This window comes from Protopterus annectens, chromosome 13.part0 (assembly GCF_019279795.1).
Source record: "Protopterus annectens isolate FY-2018-M chromosome 13.part0, PAN1.0, whole genome shotgun sequence".
Taxonomy (NCBI): Eukaryota; Metazoa; Chordata; order Ceratodontiformes; family Protopteridae; genus Protopterus; species Protopterus annectens.
In genome coordinates, this window is record NC_056747.1 from 1,001,155,894 (window position 1) to 1,001,173,813 (window position 17,920).

General features: G+C 35.5%; 1 protein-coding gene across 1 annotated transcript in view; it reads left to right on the plus strand.

The window, feature by feature from the left end:
• The first annotated feature begins 317 nt into the window (after nucleotides 1–317).
• The window catches only part of LOC122788073 (keratin, type I cytoskeletal 19-like), a 154,571-nt gene continuing 136,968 nt past the window's right edge, over nucleotides 318–17,920 (plus strand). Inside the window, exons 1-2 of the mRNA XM_044054996.1 lie at nucleotides 318–840; nucleotides 9,824–9,906. Coding sequence (XP_043910931.1) covers nucleotides 373–840; nucleotides 9,824–9,906 — 551 coding nt within the window. The 5' untranslated portion in view covers nucleotides 318–372. The remainder of the gene's footprint in view (nucleotides 841–9,823; nucleotides 9,907–17,920) is intronic.

Consider the following 17,920-nt stretch of genomic DNA (forward strand, 5'->3'; position numbering starts at 1 on the left):
TGGTGCGAATTATTTGTTCTCTTGCTTGTATGCTGTGCTGAACTGAGTATTGCGAAACAAACAGGTTAAGTATCATAAATGCAAGAACACCACACCCTTATGCTGCCTTGCCTTAGCAAAACCCCAAAGGCTACTTTCATAACTCTAAAAATTAAAACATTTGGCTTGCTTAACATGGGCAATTACCCAAGAAACAGCTAGCTAGCTGCCAGGCTTATGTCACAAAGGATGTCCAATGGGTAGAGAGGGCAGTGAAAGCAACACCCTCTGGGTTTCCTACATAAACAATAAGGCAACCTCTGCTCTCCACAGCCACCAGATCAGCTCCACTACAGCACTGGCACATTTGTACTTTACCTTTTCTACACCGCCATGTATGTTGCACGAAAAGCTGTTAGTGTACATGGTAGTAGTGGTGGTGGGGGTAGAATGCAGGTGTCGACAATAAGACCCTTAGCGGCTGCAGGTGGTGGGCATTTCAGCGCTGGAAGAGCTGGTGCTGGGTTTGGTGGATTTGCATCAGGAGGTGGCTCCAACTTTTCCTTTAGCCAAAGTGGTGGTTCTAACTTTGGTGGTGGTGGTGGAGGCTTTGGTTCCTCCTTTGGTGTAAGCAGTGGTTGCGATGATGGATTTCTTGTTGGAAATGAGAAGATAACCATGCAAAACCTGAATGATCGCCTGGCTACATATTTACAAAATGTGCGCAGTCTGGACGATGCAAACCGTGATCTTGAGCTGAAGATCAGAGACTGGCATAGTCAGCAGATAGGAGGAGATGGGGGACACCCTGGTCGTGACTACAGCCCTTTCGAAAAGGAGATCATAGATCTTCAAAATAAGGTAAGAAATTCTTCCTAGCATTCAGTCAGTAAATATAAGCATTTTATGTCATATTTTTCATACATGTGCATAATACTTAACCCCAACATTCAGAAAGCAGTAAAACAAAGCTTTCACGAAGCAAAGCAAAAAAATGACAACTAGTAAATTTGGCTTCCTTACTTTTTTGCTGGCAATATGATCTTTTTAAAAGATACAGAAACCGTGGGAGATAGTTATAAATTCTGATCTCAAAGCCACAGTTATGAAATGTTTGAAATGTGCACACTATAATGTGCATTATTGCAACCATATTTAGCAATTATCTGGTTAAATAATTAATGAGAGGAAAAGCTAATAATATGCCAAAGTGTCATCCTTTTCTGGCTAGTATCCTTAAACATGAAAATTTATAGACTACAAACACGTTAGCAGCTTGGCATGTGTGTACCTATCTCTTCACATTTGAGTCATTTTCAGGTTGCTCAAAGGAGCAAGTCTTTCTGATGTATATTTGCTACATAAAAGAGCTTGTTGGATAAGCAGTGTAGACTTTATGGATATCCACATGCAAACATTCCATTAAAATTAGAGCATATTGATAGAGAACAAATCACCGGCATTACCCTTTATTTAAGTATATGCTGTTGTTTAATGCAGATGTTTCTGATAGCTATATGCCCTTCTGCAATTAATCACTTGGTGTGTCTGTTCTTATGATCCCTTTTCATTTCTTTTTCTCATAGACTTTAGAAATAATTTTCATTTGATACTGACTAAACAACAAAGAATCAGGAAGTAATATAGTTTCCTGAAACATGAATTAAAACTAAGCATAAAAAGAGATTGTCATGTCTGATGGCATTGTGGAGGAAGTGCAGTGCACTATAAAGCATGCACAGATTATTGAAGTAAACTAAGGCATTTTTTAGGGCATGTGCAGTATTACTGAAAGTCGGGTATCACAAGTCATGACAACATGCTGTCAAGCTGCATGACTGAAATCTTTCATGTATAGAGCAAGGGTCTCAGACTCAAAAATCATGAGGGTTGTGTGAGGACTACCACATTCACCTGAGGACTAATATCTCCAAAAAAAAAAAAAAAAGGTAGTCAGTGCAGCCATGATTGTACAGTAGTACTCTTCCTCTCATAGAATTTTGCTGGTTTAGGCTGTTTGAGGCCCAAGGGCCATGAGTTTTGATCCCCTCATTATCTACTTGAATACTGCTCCTTCTTCTGCATAGTAGACATTTCTCATTTTCCTGGTGTGTGTTTGTGTGTGTGTGTGTGTGTGTGTGGGTGGATAGGTGTGTGTGCTTGTGTTTTTGTGAACACGCATGCACAACTGTGTATAAACAGAGTTTCTGCTGTACTGTTACTTTACAAGACGCACAGCCAGAAGCTGTATTCCAGTGTTCAATATCTTTTCTTGATACATAAACATAAAAGTAGATGAATCATTTGTACATGCAAAACAACTACAGCTACAATATATTTGCCAGCAACTGAATTAGTTCCTTACTACTGGAACATTATACCTCTATTTTTTGGGAGATGATTTGTAATGCCAAATTAAGCTTAAAATATTTATTTATTTTATTTATTTTTTTAGGGGAAACCCAAGGTGGTATTTAAATTAACTAGAGGAAATTTGGCCAGGGCATGAGGGAACTTCCACTCTGACTTACAGCTCTGTGGTCTAGTTTTCAGTCTTGTCTTCCAGTCATTGTCTCAGTGAACCTTGGATGCTGTCTCTGTTCTTCTGTTTTCTTCAGGTTCTCTGTTTTTCTCACAAAACATGTTGCTTGATTGGCTACACTAAACTTTCCATTTAACGATATGTTGTTTTATCACTTCTCCTGTGTAGCTGGCCATGACTGGGAAGGATCTATGGGCATGATTTCTCACCTGATCAAAAATGTTAAAGAGAAAAGGTTTTCTCAGTACTCAGAACTCTCAAAGTCATTGTAAATGGAGCCTAATGACTTATCCAAGCATTTGTGAATTTTTTTTGATCCTACTACTACTATAGGAAGGTTATTCCCAACTTATACCATCCTTTCTGTAAAACAGTCCCTCCACATTTCTCCCTTAAGCCACTTGCCTTTCATCCTAAATTCTGTCACTTTGCTCTCTTACTGTTATTTCTTTTTTATTTTATTCTCTGTGATATACTGAGCCCACTTAGAATCTATGAATTTCCTTGAAGTGTTTGAACATTTCTTTCATGCCCACCTCTGTCTTTTTTTCTCAGACCTATATATATATATATATATATATATATATATATATATATATATATATATATATATGTATATGTATTCAGCTTGTCCAGCCTCTCAATGCCTCTTTCTCTTTTTCCTTTTCTGTCTTACTTTCCCTCTAAGATCATATTCTTACTTTAGCCAGACAGTTATTATAGGCTGTTAATCCAGGTGCTCAGAAATCTTAACTCGAGGCTAGGCCACTCCCACTGCATTGATGGATAAAGCCCTGACTATAAGCCAGATAACTTGGTTTGAGTAGTGAGTCGAATGACTGACAAAATGGCAGGGAAGGCACTGGAGTGCCTCTTGTGGGTGGTGAGTGGTCATTGATATGCTACCAAAGGTGAGGAGTGGTCTAAAAGAGGGGAATTGCCCTCTAACATAATCAAATAGCATGGGTGTGTATGGAAAGAGAGTGGGTGATGCAGTAAAAAACTGACATAAGCACAGACAAGGCAAGCCCCCAGGATGCTCATAGGATTCACATCTACCCCAGCTATAGCAGAATATAATTGGGGGGGTATGATGAAACCTGGTAGATTCAATGTGTAAGTGGGGCACTGGGGACTGGACCAGTATAAGGATACAAAAATATTTAAAAAAATAAATCTTTACTTGAGAATAATGTCAGCAAAGAAATTTCTGAGGAAAATTTATCAAAAAGACACGGCTTCTCACAGACCTTCCACAGATAATAGTACTCTGTGTAGATGATATTGACATATACAGATCCAATCACTCTCGCTCAGTGATCAAACATCAGGTAGAAACATATATATATATATATATATATATATATATATATATATATATATATATATATATATATATATATATGTAAACATGTCACTAGCTACTTTGCCTCAGACTACTATTAAATGCAAAGAAAACCAAAGGCATGCTGTTTGGAATTCAACAAAGTCTAGGCAAGGTACTCAGCAACTAGGCCATTACCTACTCAGTTCAAAAGGGAATAGAAACTTTTCAGTATTATAAGTACCTTGTTGTCTGGATAGACTACTTAGGCAGACAGAATTCTTAACTATTAGGCAAATCAAGTACAAACAGTAAAGCTGAAGTAAACACTCTAATGTTCTTCTCTAATATACTCATTTTCATTGCCCTGAAGGAAGAGCTGCCTCTGGTAAAGTGATCCTTTCCCCCCAGATGGAATACAGTCTCCTCATCACAGTCATCTGCACCCCCCCCCCCAAAAAAAAATCCCAAAGCTCTACAAACCACCTGCAGTAATATCTGCAGATTTATCACCATAGTCCTCTAAAGAGAACACCACTACTTTGTTCTTGATAAAGCTACACTGTTACCTTTGCAACTCAGAACCACTGTACTTACAGCAGGCCTAGTCTTCAAACTCACTCTCCATGACTCATTTCCCCTTCTGGTGGGCAGACTACTTGACAAAACCATCCTCTACAACCTTAAATCCCTCTCAGCACATACCTCCACCTATCAGGCCCCTCATTCAAAACTATATTTCACTGACTCTGCCTTCACTATTCTTGTTCTAAAATATGGGCTACTATCCCTTGCTACATAAAATCTGTTTTGCCTTTTCCAAAATTTCATTCAGAACTAGAGACTTTCATATTCATCAAGCAAAGTGCAAATGCTTCCTTAACAGCAGAGTCACGTAAACCACCCCAAAATCTTCTTCTCAGCATAAGTTCTAAATCTATTATAAAGCAATTGTAAATGTTTAACAACTGTATATCCTGTCTGACAATGTTACCATATATTATGGCTAGTGTATCTGCAACTGTCTTCTTCTTCTTCTTTCAGCTGCTGCCATTAGGGGTCGCCACAGCGGATCATCTGTTTCCATTTCTTCCTGTCCCCTGCATCTTGCTCTGTCACACCCAACCACCTGCATGTCCTCTCTCACCATATCCATAAACCTTATCTTAGGCCTTCCTCTTTTCCTGTTACCTGGCAGCTTCATCCTTAGCATCTTTTTCCCAATATACTCTGCATCCCTCTTCAGCACATGTCCAAACCAACGTAATCTTGCCTCTCTGGCTTTGTCTCCAAACCTTCCAACCTGGGCTGATCCTCTAATATACTTATTCCTAATCCTGTCCACCCTCGTCACATCCAGTGGAAATCTTAACATCTTTAACTCTACCATGTCCAGCTCTGACTCCTGCCTTTTTGTCAGTGCCACTGTCCCCAACCCATATAACATAGCTGGCCTCACTATCCTCTTGTAGACCTTCCCTTTCACTCTTACTGGTACTCGTCTGTCACAAATCACTCCTGACACTCTTCTCCACCCATTCCATCCTGCCTGTACTCTCTTCTTCACCTCTCTTTCACACTCACCATTACTCTGAACTGTTGATCCCAAGTATTTAAACTCATTCACCTTCGCCACCTCTACTCCCTGCATCCTCACCATTCCTCTATCCTCCCTCTCATTCACACACATATATTCTGTCTTAGTCCTGCTGACCTTCATTCCTCTTTTCTCTAGAGCATATCTACACTTCTCCAGGGTCTCCTCCAGCTGTTCCCTACTCTCACTGCAGATCTCAATGTCATCTGCGAACATCATAGTCCATGGGGACTCCTGTCTCATCTCATCTGTCAACCTGTCTATCACCACTGCAAATAAGAAAGAGCCCAGATCTGATCATTGCTGTAATCCCACCTCCACCTTAAACACATCCGTCACTCTCAATGCTGTCACACTACCCTCGTACATATCCTGCACCACTCTTACATTCTTCTCTGACACTCCCGACTTTCTCATACAATACCACAACTCCTCTCTAGGCACCCTGTCATATGCTTTCTCTAAGTCCACAAAGACACAATGCAACTCCTTCTGACCTTCTCTGTACTTCCCCATCAACACTCTCAGAGCAAAAATCACATCTGTAGTGCTCTTTCCTGGCATGAAACCATACTGCTGATCACTAATCATCATCTCCCTTTTTAACCTAGCTTCCACTACTCTTTCACATAACTTCATGCTGTGACTGAACTGTAAGTGTTTAAAATATATATTCTGTCTGACAGCAATAAAATTCCAGTGAATGAAGTGAAATGATTATGCTCCAAGATCAAGAAAAAAGATAAACTTGTGGACATCCCTAGAATGAGATACAATCTGAACTGCACTTATGGATGCTTATTAGGAATTTGTTAAAGACAGTTAAGTGCTGTTAAGATCAGGTCTCACACCAGGGACTAACAGAGGACAGCGTCAGCGTGCAAAGAACAGCAGCAGAAAGTAGAACAGCTTTTAAATCTGTTAGAACTTCACTCTGCTACATCTGCAAACAAAAAGTGTGGCCGTTAGAAGTATTTAACAGCTTTTAAAGGCACTAGTTCTATGGATGGGCACATCATTTCTGCCTGCTGCCTAACAGAGCTAAGTGCATTACCAGTTTTCCAAGGCTTGGAAAACTGATAAAACACTAGGCACTCCTACAATTTTCTCTGTAAGTGGTAGTAATATATACCAAATAAAGTTCCATGCACTTCAAAGAATTATGATCTGGTCTCTAATCATAATCCTAATTATGTGTTCGCAACACGGATGTGAAAATTCACCTCGAAAAGTTTGCTCTCAAGGCGAATTTCTGAGCATCCATGTCTCAAACACATACTATACTGGTTATCATAAGAGACCCAGTCATAATCCCCTCTATACTGTGACAGCAATGGAATAGTTTTGATCTGAATGGAAATTATAGGTATCCACAGGCTAAGTATGAAATGATCCAGTAGGATCAGTGCTATATCATGGTTAGCAAATTCAAACACAAATAAACAAATGAATAAATAAGTAATTGTATTGATCCACACTATGCACCAACAATCTTGGTCTTCACTGAACTACATCTGTGACATCTGTGCCATTATTCTAATGGGTTCTCCAGAATGTGCACGATACAAGATGTGAGGTCTTAACAGCTGCCATAAAACAGGTATAAATAGCATGAGAAATGGTAAGGAATACTAGTGTGTGTGTGTGTGTGTGTGTGTGTGTGTGTGTGTGTGTGTGTGTGTGTATATATATATATATATATATATATATATATATATATTAGTATTCTACCTGCCTTCTTTACCATTTGTCACACTGCCTATTTATCTTTAACTCTTCTCATATGAATATACTCTAGATCCTTCTAATATCTCATATATAATAGCATACATTATACCATCAATGCGCAGAAAAGTGTTATCAGGACATCACAAACAGACATTTAACTAACATTAATGATTTAGATGAGGCAAACCTTGTACACGGCAATAGTTTATGAGCAGAAGCGTCTCTATACAGCTCTGTAATCACCCCAGAAGTCACCATTATTTGAAGAGAAATCAAATATTGTTTGTGTGTATGTGTTACTTGACTTTTTAAAACACAGAAGTTGTGGATTATGAAGCCAGATAATGGAGGGGGGTTGGTAAGAATGGATGTTTTTAATTACAATAGGAGAATATTGGAGCTATTGGATAATGAAGCTTATATCAGAGTTTCAAAAAATAATATCAATAGTGCCTGTAGGAGGGTATACGGGCAGATTAATGATATATTTATTGAATGGTGCATTACACTGGATTTATTTAACTTTTTGAATATGACTTCACCTTTAACGCCTATAATATTCAGAGTTCCAAAGATTCGTAAGAACTTATTAAACCTACCATTACGTCCAGTAGTTGATGGGAGGAATTCTTTGACATCAGCATGTGCCAAATATTTGGACAGGAAACTTAAAGTTTTTGTGAATTCTGAACAGTATATTTGTAAGTGGGGTAGCAATGGGTTCCCCATGTGTTGCAGTTTTTGTTAACTTGGTTATGAGCTATTGGGAGCATAGATTTGTGTTCAATAGTCCATTTTGGGGTAAAATTAAACTATACCAACATTATTTGGATGATTTATTTGTGGTATGGGAAAGTGATGAGATTGAGTTTAATGAATTTGTAGTGCATATTAACACTATTACTAATTTTCTAAGTTTCTCCAATGGATTTAATACTGATTAAATTTCCTTTGTGGATGTCAAGCTAATTAGCTAATTAATGATAGGTTTAACAACAGGTATACTTGTAAGATTTTTAGGAAAAATACTTACTCTAATAGTTGTCTGTACTTTTCCAGTTCCTATCCCACCCACCAGAAGAGGTCGGTAGTGAAGGGACAGTTAGTAAGAGCTGCAAAAATGGTATCTTTGGATGACCATTTTCAACAAGAATGTGACTATTTGATGCTCATGTTCAGAAAGAGAGGTTATCCCATTCAATTACTGACTGAGTTGAGAAACAAAGTATCTCAAAAGAGGTTGTCTGTTTTTTATCGCCCTATATTGTGTTCCTCAAGTGTACCTTCCAGAGAGTCTGTGGTAGCTACAACAGGACTGAATGGTAATCAAAATATTAATGATAATTTTATTTTGGATATGGCTTGTTTTATTACTCAAGTTAATGACAATCATAGGGACATTATCAGAATTTTGCACTAAAATTGGCCTATTTTAGTGGATGAACACCTACTTAGGGGTAGGATAATTTTCAGAAGAGGGTATAATTTTAAATCCCTATTAGAAAATTTGAATAACCATGGTAGTAACATTAGACCAAGAATGGCAAGATGGGGGAGATGTACTTGGTGCTCTAAAATTAATGTAGATGATAAGTTTCAGGTAGCAAATGTAGAGCATAAGATTTATTAAAAGTTTGATTGTAACTCAAAGGGAGTGGTATACCTGGCTAAATGCCAACAATCCTTAGGTTTCTATATAGGTAGGACCAATCGTAGAATAAAGGAGAGGATATATGAGAATGAATATGCAATTAGCAGAGAACAGGAAACCAATGCATTGGCAAGAGATGTGAAAGAATACCCTGGTCATACTTTCAAATATATAGACATTGAAATAGTAAGAATGGGTATGAGGGGAGGTTCTCCTAATCTGCTATTGGAGAAAAAAGAACTTATTTGGCAAATTAAGCTGAATGCCTATAGCTGGCCAGGTTTGAATGACCATTGCTCAATTTCATGCTTGCTGAAACAGGGCTTTAACTAGATAAATATTATTCTTATGTTACAAAATTTAAAAAATTAGTATATAATTTTTGTAGTAAGTGAAATAAGTTATAGTTAATGTTTATTAGTAGGATATATAATCAATGTATCTTATTTTTGTTATATTTTATATCCCTGATAGATTATAATTGATTAAGTAGAGGTTTGTAGAATTGTTGATGTTTAGTGAACTTTTTTAATTAATGCATTTGGGGGTGGAGTATATAATTCATGTTTCATGTGGAAATATTTTCCGATTGGTAGATTCCATACATAACATTTGACTCAAGAACTGGTGGATATCTGATGAAGTTCACCTGAGTGCAGTGGAGAAAAGCGCTAATAAAGTCAATTTTTATACGCTGACCTCTAGTCTGTGTTCTTTTGGGGTTTTTTTTATTCTTTGTTTTATTTTTTCTGCCATTTTTTTGTTTGTTTGTTTTCTTTGTATCACTATGTAGTTTAAAGCATTGCTTCTATGTCACTGTAGCCAGAAGAACAGATACAGGGATTTGCTCTTGGTCCACTCTTTATGTAGTCCACACAGTACATGTACACCAATTACATTTTTTAATTTACATAACAGGCATGAGTGCTCACTACTCAGTGACTCTTTTATTGTGGTTTCTCCTGTAAAACTAATGTAATTCTTGTTTTGTTTCTTTTTTAGGTCATAAGTGCAAAAATGGAGAATGCACATTACATTCTGGAAATTGACAATGCCAAGCTTGCTGCCGACGATTTCAGAATGAAGTAATTTAAACCTTTATTTATTTTCTTTTAATTCTGCTTTATACATTTTTAAATTATGATTTCATGTACTTTTTATGTATAACTCAAAAGTCAGATACACACTACTAAGGCTTAATAGAAACCTGGAACAAATTTTGTAAAATACAGTTACACTAGCCAAATGTTTCAGTCATGGGTAAATTATATTTTCATCAGATTTTTTCATAAGGGGATTACATGGAACACCAGTGCGAAAAAGAAGAGTTGACAGCAAATAAGGACTGCTTGGCCCATCTAGAATTCCCATATCTTGTCCCTTTTGATAAACTACAGATTTTACTAAACCAGCACTTTATCACTTTTTCCTCCCCTACAGTACATCAATTATTGTATGCTCATCTCATGGATTTCAAATGTTTTCTCTATCTTGATGCTACCATGCCTTCAAGAAGAAAATCTGAATCACACAAATCATTCTACATCCTTTCTAGGAAAAACAATCTGTCTCTTGAGTCATCCCCCTTATATCTTAAAATTGTGTCCTCTCATTTTCATGTCTGTATTTTTCCGGAAAAAGCAGCTACTTAAACTCAGTGGACTCTCAGTCTACACTAAATTGTCGGAATGCTTCAGCTGGATGTTTTTTACCAAACTGCTGCACTATGAAAAACTTCAAAAATGAATAAACGTCTTCTCAAATGAATGCTGAAGGAAAAGTAGGGAAATAAAACCTTAGCTCATTTGCTAAACTGAGTATTTTTTTATTCCAAGAGTGGGAAATTTCTACATTATTATGTTAAGTTGGAGGAATGGGGGCAAAGTTGCCCATAATGTCCATGACAGATTTTCATATTTGTCTAAGTTTTCATGGCAGTTTTTCTTATTTGTTTTCGAACTGGGTGAATAGATTAGTGCAAAGACCCTTTTTAATCAAATCTCAAGCCAAAGGCAAAGACAAGCACTTGTACTATGGTATAAAAGTTTTAAAATGCATAAATTTTGATAAGAGTGGTTAACACTATAGATTTATGTCATTAAAAGGTATTGCTTGACCTCAGACATCTTAAAAGGGGTAACATTTGCTTTTCTTGGCAACCTACCAGCTGTCAGCTGCCTCCATCTTCTTTTCTCATTCACTAGACCTATTAGGCCTGCTTTAGCTTCTTCCTGTCTCTGTCTGATCCACACTCTGAGTGGGTAAGGAGACTGAGGACACTTTTGCTGTGTTATACTGCTGCTGCTAGTAAGTGTTTCTATATAATGCCCAAGCCAACTCACATGGCAGCCTTCCAAGCTCTGTTATAGCTGCCTTCAGGAGGCACACGCATGCTTCTATTCATTCACAATTTCATAACTAAGTAGCACACTACTTGCAGCCAAAGTTTGTCATAATTTTCACTCTGCTGTTTCCTCAAAGTGGGCTGCCTCCTCCCCTCCCCAGATATGTAAACTGGTATCAGCTGATCACTCTGATCTTCCCCCCTGAAGTCCCTGTGCCTTGAGTCAAGCACAAGTTATCTGGGGTACAATGACGGCTTTAGCTCTTTGTGCCATGGGCTGAAAGAGGTACAGTTTGATATTGACGTTGCTATTGATAATACATTACCTAGAGAACTATGCGTTTATGGACGTGATAAATCTAATTGTAAAGATTATATTGATTTTGGATGTAGGGTGTTTAATATTTCATGTATTGAATTAAATACTGAAGTAATGCAAATATTTATACATGGCCTAAATTTATTCCCGTTAATTTATCCAATACATATGTGTCTAAAAAGGAAAGGAAATGCTTATGTTAATTGGGAAGTTATTTTTATATATTACTTAAAGTTAATATGGTAGATAGTGTTAAATCATATTGTGAAAAGTTTACTAATGATAGCTTTTACTCCTGTGTCTCTGAACAGGTGTTTTTTGATTAAGAAAACACTTATTTGCAAGTTCATCTAAGTAGTATCTTTGAGTTTATACCCTCCTTTCAGAATAGTAAGCTTAACCATTTTGTAGATATGTTGAATTTGTTGTCATTTATGCTTTTAATGATTTTAATCATGACAAAAAGTTGAAAATAAATAATTTATTCAAAAAAGGTACTACAATATCATTCCTGTTTGGTAATTCAGCCTTCATACCATGGCTAGAGTATTGCTGTCATGAGTAACCTGCAGTATGAACAAATGACTTATGAACACTTACACAGGACTATTACTTATGGTAAGGATGACAGAGAAGCATATCACTAGGCAAAGTCATATCTTTTTGATTTTATAAATAAAGGTAGATGACTTCTATTTTTCCGATCAAGATTGCACTAGTTTGATAAAGATGCATACATCTCCAGGTAGGACTATCATATCGGGCTGTGCCACTTTCATAGAAAATATTGGAAAAGTGATTAGTAGTTACCTTATGACTCTTGCTATGAAGTTTCCATCATATATTAAATATACTATTGATTTAATAATAACTTAAATTACATAATTTTGTCTGATGATTATTATTAAATGGCAATCCATGTTCATAGTTTATATAATAGCATTAAACACAACTTTGGTTTGTATTATGTGGGTTTTTAGGAGAAAATGCTAAGGCAAATTTTATTAAACAATTAGTTCATGTTTTACTAACATTTTTTTCTGATAAGGAGTAGTATCAGAAAAAGTCTGGCACATTGACGGAGACTAGTTTTATCCCTGATTATAGAAATGTATTTATGGCACTGGTGGAAAATATCTTTTTTTTGTACAGCAGGTAGTCATATACCACTGTTATACTAATGAAATTTTATGTAATTGCAAAGGAAGCAGTCATCTGGTAGTCCTGTTTTCAGTACTAGTGAAATAACATATTTGGTCTTTTGTTTGCTTGCAGTGTTAATAATTATCATTTTTTTGGGGATCTGACTTTAATAGGTACTCCTGGAAAGCAAGTTAATTCTACTTTATATAGGAAACCTACTGCCTCTAACATGTCGCTATTAAGAAGGTGTCATCCCACACATTTATGGTATATCGGTTCAAGAGCTGGATTTTGTTATCTCTGAAACTAGTGTACTTATTAAATAACATTTAAAATATGCAGGATATACAAAACACTTATAATAACATTTCCTGGATGTCTAGACAACAGGATCTGGTCCATTCAGAGACTAATATATAAAAGAAGGTTTTGTTCGTGAGCAACAACATATTAATAATGGTGTTTGTTCTGAGATATTATTTTTTGTTGAGCATGATACATGAAAAGATATGTTGGCCTATTACATTAAAAGTGTTGAAAATACATTATTAGTAATTGACATAAGAAATCTTTTGGGCAAATACCATTTCATTGGCTTACAAAAGAAGAAAAATGTTAAGACCACAGCCTCTATAAAAATACAAATTGTATTGTTGTAAATGTGCAGATGATACACATGGATACTTCTGTGGTGTTCACTATAGTTGTTTCTGCATTGTTACAGATTTTGGTATAACTAATGGTAGGAAAGCATACCTGTGATGACCGTTAGGGTGATTTATGCTTTTAGATGTCCCTGTTGTCTGGTGTATATATAGGAAAGAATGAAAGAAAATTTAACATCAGACTACAGAAACATATATGTGACATTAAAAGTATTAAATAAAGCAGCGCATTGCGTCTTGTTTTTATCAAAGACATAGCAGTAATATGTACTTTTTAAAAGCTACAATTTCAAAACAAGTAGTAATCAATGAAAGAGAAGGGCATAATCTAAAAGATTATTAATATATAAAATAGACTTGTTTTATTTTCAAATGTAACACTCTACATCCTTCACTGCTAAATAATGAGTGCTCTTTGTGTCTAATTATTTATGTATCAGTTCATTAATCTGTTATTCTGTTTGTTCATTGGTTGTAATGTTTTCATGTTATATTATTTGTTTTAATATTTTTTTCTTCTGAGAAATCATTAGCCAAGGTACCAGCATCGAAAGTTTTAATAAACTGTTGAATCCAACTGTCATTTTTGCATGTTTTATTTGTTTTCCTCTAGTTTTTGTATTATAGCAGTAGGAGTTAAGCCTAGAATTAACAGCAGTACATGTTAATGATGAAAGTAGACATTCTTCATAAAATGAGTTCTGTAGAATTTTACTTCTTAGTACTGAAGTTCTTACAACCCTACCAACACTGGCCTTTATGTAAACATTTAAATATTACTTTTGCATCAGCATTCTACCTGCTTTAGTCAGAAACATACATGCTGAGTTTTTACAGTGTTTCTTTATATGGTAACTGGAGAAGACTGAGCATTCCTTTTGCAGCCTCACTGTGTACTTCTTCTGTCATGTTTCTGTCCTTCTGGAAATGAGGTCTGACAACTGTAGTTCTATTTTTTTTCATAGTGACAGAAAATGACCAAAATCATAAATGCCAATATTAAAAATGATAAGTTCAAAACAGCTTATGTTGTCTAGTGCTTAATACGATTAACAGTATCGTCAACGTAAAAGTACTTTTATAAGTGAAGAAAGTTCTTTGTATACTCTACTTTCAACATTTCTGTGTTTATATCACCCTTCTGCTGTTGTTCAACCTCAAATCAAATAGATTTTTTTCTGACCATGCATTTTCTTTTCCATGATAAGGTGCAATGCTGAAGCAAAAGATAATAGTCGCACAGGCATGGGGGCATAGGGTCTGACATGTAAGATAAGGGGGGTATCTCCCTTGGAACAAACTGCAGGAATTTAGTAATATTTCTTCAAAGGGGCCTATGCAACAGAGGTATTCCAGTTATGCTCTATTTTTGTAGTGATCCTGAGAGCAGAGCTCATTCTGTGTCTTTTGAGTAGCGATATAGCTGTAACTCCAGCATATCATGAATTGTTCAATACATAATTCTGAAGTGAAAAAGGTTAAAACCACATTCATTTAAGAACACAGTAGAAAACTACTGAATACCATCATTTAACTAGTTAACTGTCCTATCAACCAAAGTTCTTCATGTAACATTATTAAACAGTTTTTGGTATAAATATCCCTAGCATTTGGGTATGCCTAGGCTGTGACAAATGCTTGAAAGGGCAAAAAATACAAAGTGTACCTATAATGTTTGTTTGTATTATGACATCAAGCATCTTTCTGGAATTCTTAGATGAAAGTGATAATATGGTCTGATTATTTATGACTTAAGGTTTTTAGAACATTGTAAGTCTGCAGGTATCATGAGCCCTTTTGAGAATGGCACACTGTACTATGAGATCTCATGACCTGTTAACCTCAAAACATGAAACAGAAGAATGATAAGATATTGTAATGTATTAATAATGCTTCTTTCTATCCATTTTAGTACTCCACCTGCTTTTCTGTCACACTAACACAATGCTTGTTTACCTTTAGATCAAATAATGTGAGTAACCCCAGGGTTTTTTTCTGTTTTTATTGTTATTGATGCTTCTCCTCCCATTTTTTATTCTCCTTTTAAAGGTTAATGCCACCCAAGCTGCATTATTTTGTAGTATTATCAATTAATTTAAACTGCCATTCTTTACTCATTTACTGTAGTCTTGGCATGTTTCTCTGTGTTCTTTCTATACCTTTTTGTTTATTCTCATTTTGGATCTTTTTATATAATCAAGAAAAAGGCACACCTTAAGTAGGGCTAGAAAGGACAACTCCCAGTCCTGAACCTGTGGTACTGTAGTCATTACAATGCTTTCCTGAGTGTATTCCTTAGCTATAATTATTTGTGTAATTTTTGTCTGGCCATAATTTTATCCATGCTACCACAGTAGGATCTATTAAAACAGCCTCTTATTTGTTCACCAACGTTTTATATGGTAAGGTGTTAAAGGCCTCATAGAATAGAATTAAAGGAAAAAGGCTGCTTTATGAATAGAGTACATAGTTACACATTTAAAAGACTACCTTCAGTAGCTCAACAGGTAGTATACTCAGTTTTGATGTAGAAGTCTGTGGATTCTAATCCCATGCTAGGAGTGTGCTCTCCTTAGAATGAGACGTTAAACTGATGCTTCATCTGCCTGAATTGGTCATAGCACAACTGGATGAAAAAGATATGACACATAATAAAAATAGTAGGGATCCCTTATTTATATACAAAAAGAACATATTTACAAATATTTACAAATGTATAAATATATAGGTATACAAATCTGTTTATGCATATTTATAATTTCCTTTAGAATCATACTAAATTTTCATCCATATTAGACATTCACTCATTTTTTCCATAACCAGCATATCATTTTACTTATTAGTGTTGCCAAAGCCCATTTACCATTAAATATAATTTCATCTATACCATCATTCCATATAACCCACATTACATAAAATAACATTCTTGGATCTTGGAGTAGGTCAAAAACTATGACTTTAAGGAGGGTGTGGGGTGCAGCCCACCACGTGGGTGTGTTTGGTTTAGGCAGATTTAGTTCCATTTGGTTGCAGGGCAATTATTTGTTTGACCTTTAAGATTCAGTAAATCGTGGAAGTGAATTTCACTAAATACATGTTGACAATGTAGTATCCAATGCAATGGTGTTTTGATGGTATAATACAGACCAATTTCAACTGCCTCCCCTTATCCTAAAAAAAAGAAAAAGAAAAAAAAAGACTTCTTCTATAAAAGTAATCTGTTTCAGTTCTATACATACCTGTTTTGTAAATCCATGATTTTTTTCCCAAAGTTTTAACTTACCACATTTTATAACTTCTTACATTTTTCTTATATCATTTCCTTACTTCTTACACTTGCATCCTAAACTACCACTAATACCTTCTATTATTATAATTTTCATATTTATCACTATGTCGTCTAAAACCTGATGAAATAACCTTTCCCTTTCTTTACAATTAGTAAAAGCATATAGTGTTATAGTCCTATACACTTGTACTTGCCATTTTAAATCTGCAATGGTTAAACTTCCCATTTTTTGCTAAAGTTACATCTAATATCTTTACTGTGTTTCTACAAAATATGACTATTCCAAAATATCTCCAATTTTCCAAATTCTAGATTATCTTTCCTTCCCATAGTTTCTCTGCTTGTAATCCTACTTCTTTTCTTAGCAAATCTCATGTCTTCTAATATAATCTACATCAAAAGTGTTAACCACTCCAAAATCCATTTTCTTCCTAATATTCTTAATACTATTCACATTTACATAAATCACTCTGAAATTGTCCTTTTCCCTTTATTCATGATTTCATACATTCATGGCTAATTACTAAGCTAGCTTTCTTAACAGGCAATTTGAAGCCTAGCCAATTTCTCTGCCAAAGGTGAGATTCAATCATTCTACCTTGTGTTTGGAAGTCAAACACCTTAACCATTATACCAACCCCCAATAACTAGCTGTACATATTCTTTTTCATCCATTTTGTTTCTTTTTTCCTTTTGTTCATTCATTTAAGTTTTCTTTTTCTTTCCTTTAACCTTTGACCAATGGAATTATTTTCTTCTTTTACAATTTCCAAATTCATGTCTTCTTCGTCACTAATTTCGGGACCTTCTAATTTGTCCTCTGTATTATTTTTTCCCATCAAATCTTTCTTTTGTTTTTACTACTTCTGAAATTTCTCCTCTTTGTTCATTTCCTTCTCTTTCTTTTTTCCTTACTCTTATTTTCATTTTTGCAGTCCATCTATAAATGTCAAATTTTGTTCTATTTATAACATTTCAATTCACATTTTGCATCATGTCCCATTTCCCCATAAATATAACATTTTATTTTTATCACAGTTACTTATAAAATGTTGTTCTTGTCCAAAAAATTCCACTAAACATGTTATGGGTGGCTTAAAGGGTAAAGTGTTTGCCTTACAAACACAAGGTGCAGGGTTTGAATCTCACATGGGATAATTGGCTAAGCTTGAAATGGCTTGCAAGGGCAGTTAGCTTAGTACTAACCTATGAACCTATGGGTTAACCCCAGTATTTATGACACCCTTATTCCCCTCCACATTTATCATGCTTGTTATATGTATATTTTTTTCTCTTTCTATTTGTAACACAGTATTACAATCCCATCCAGCAGTCCATA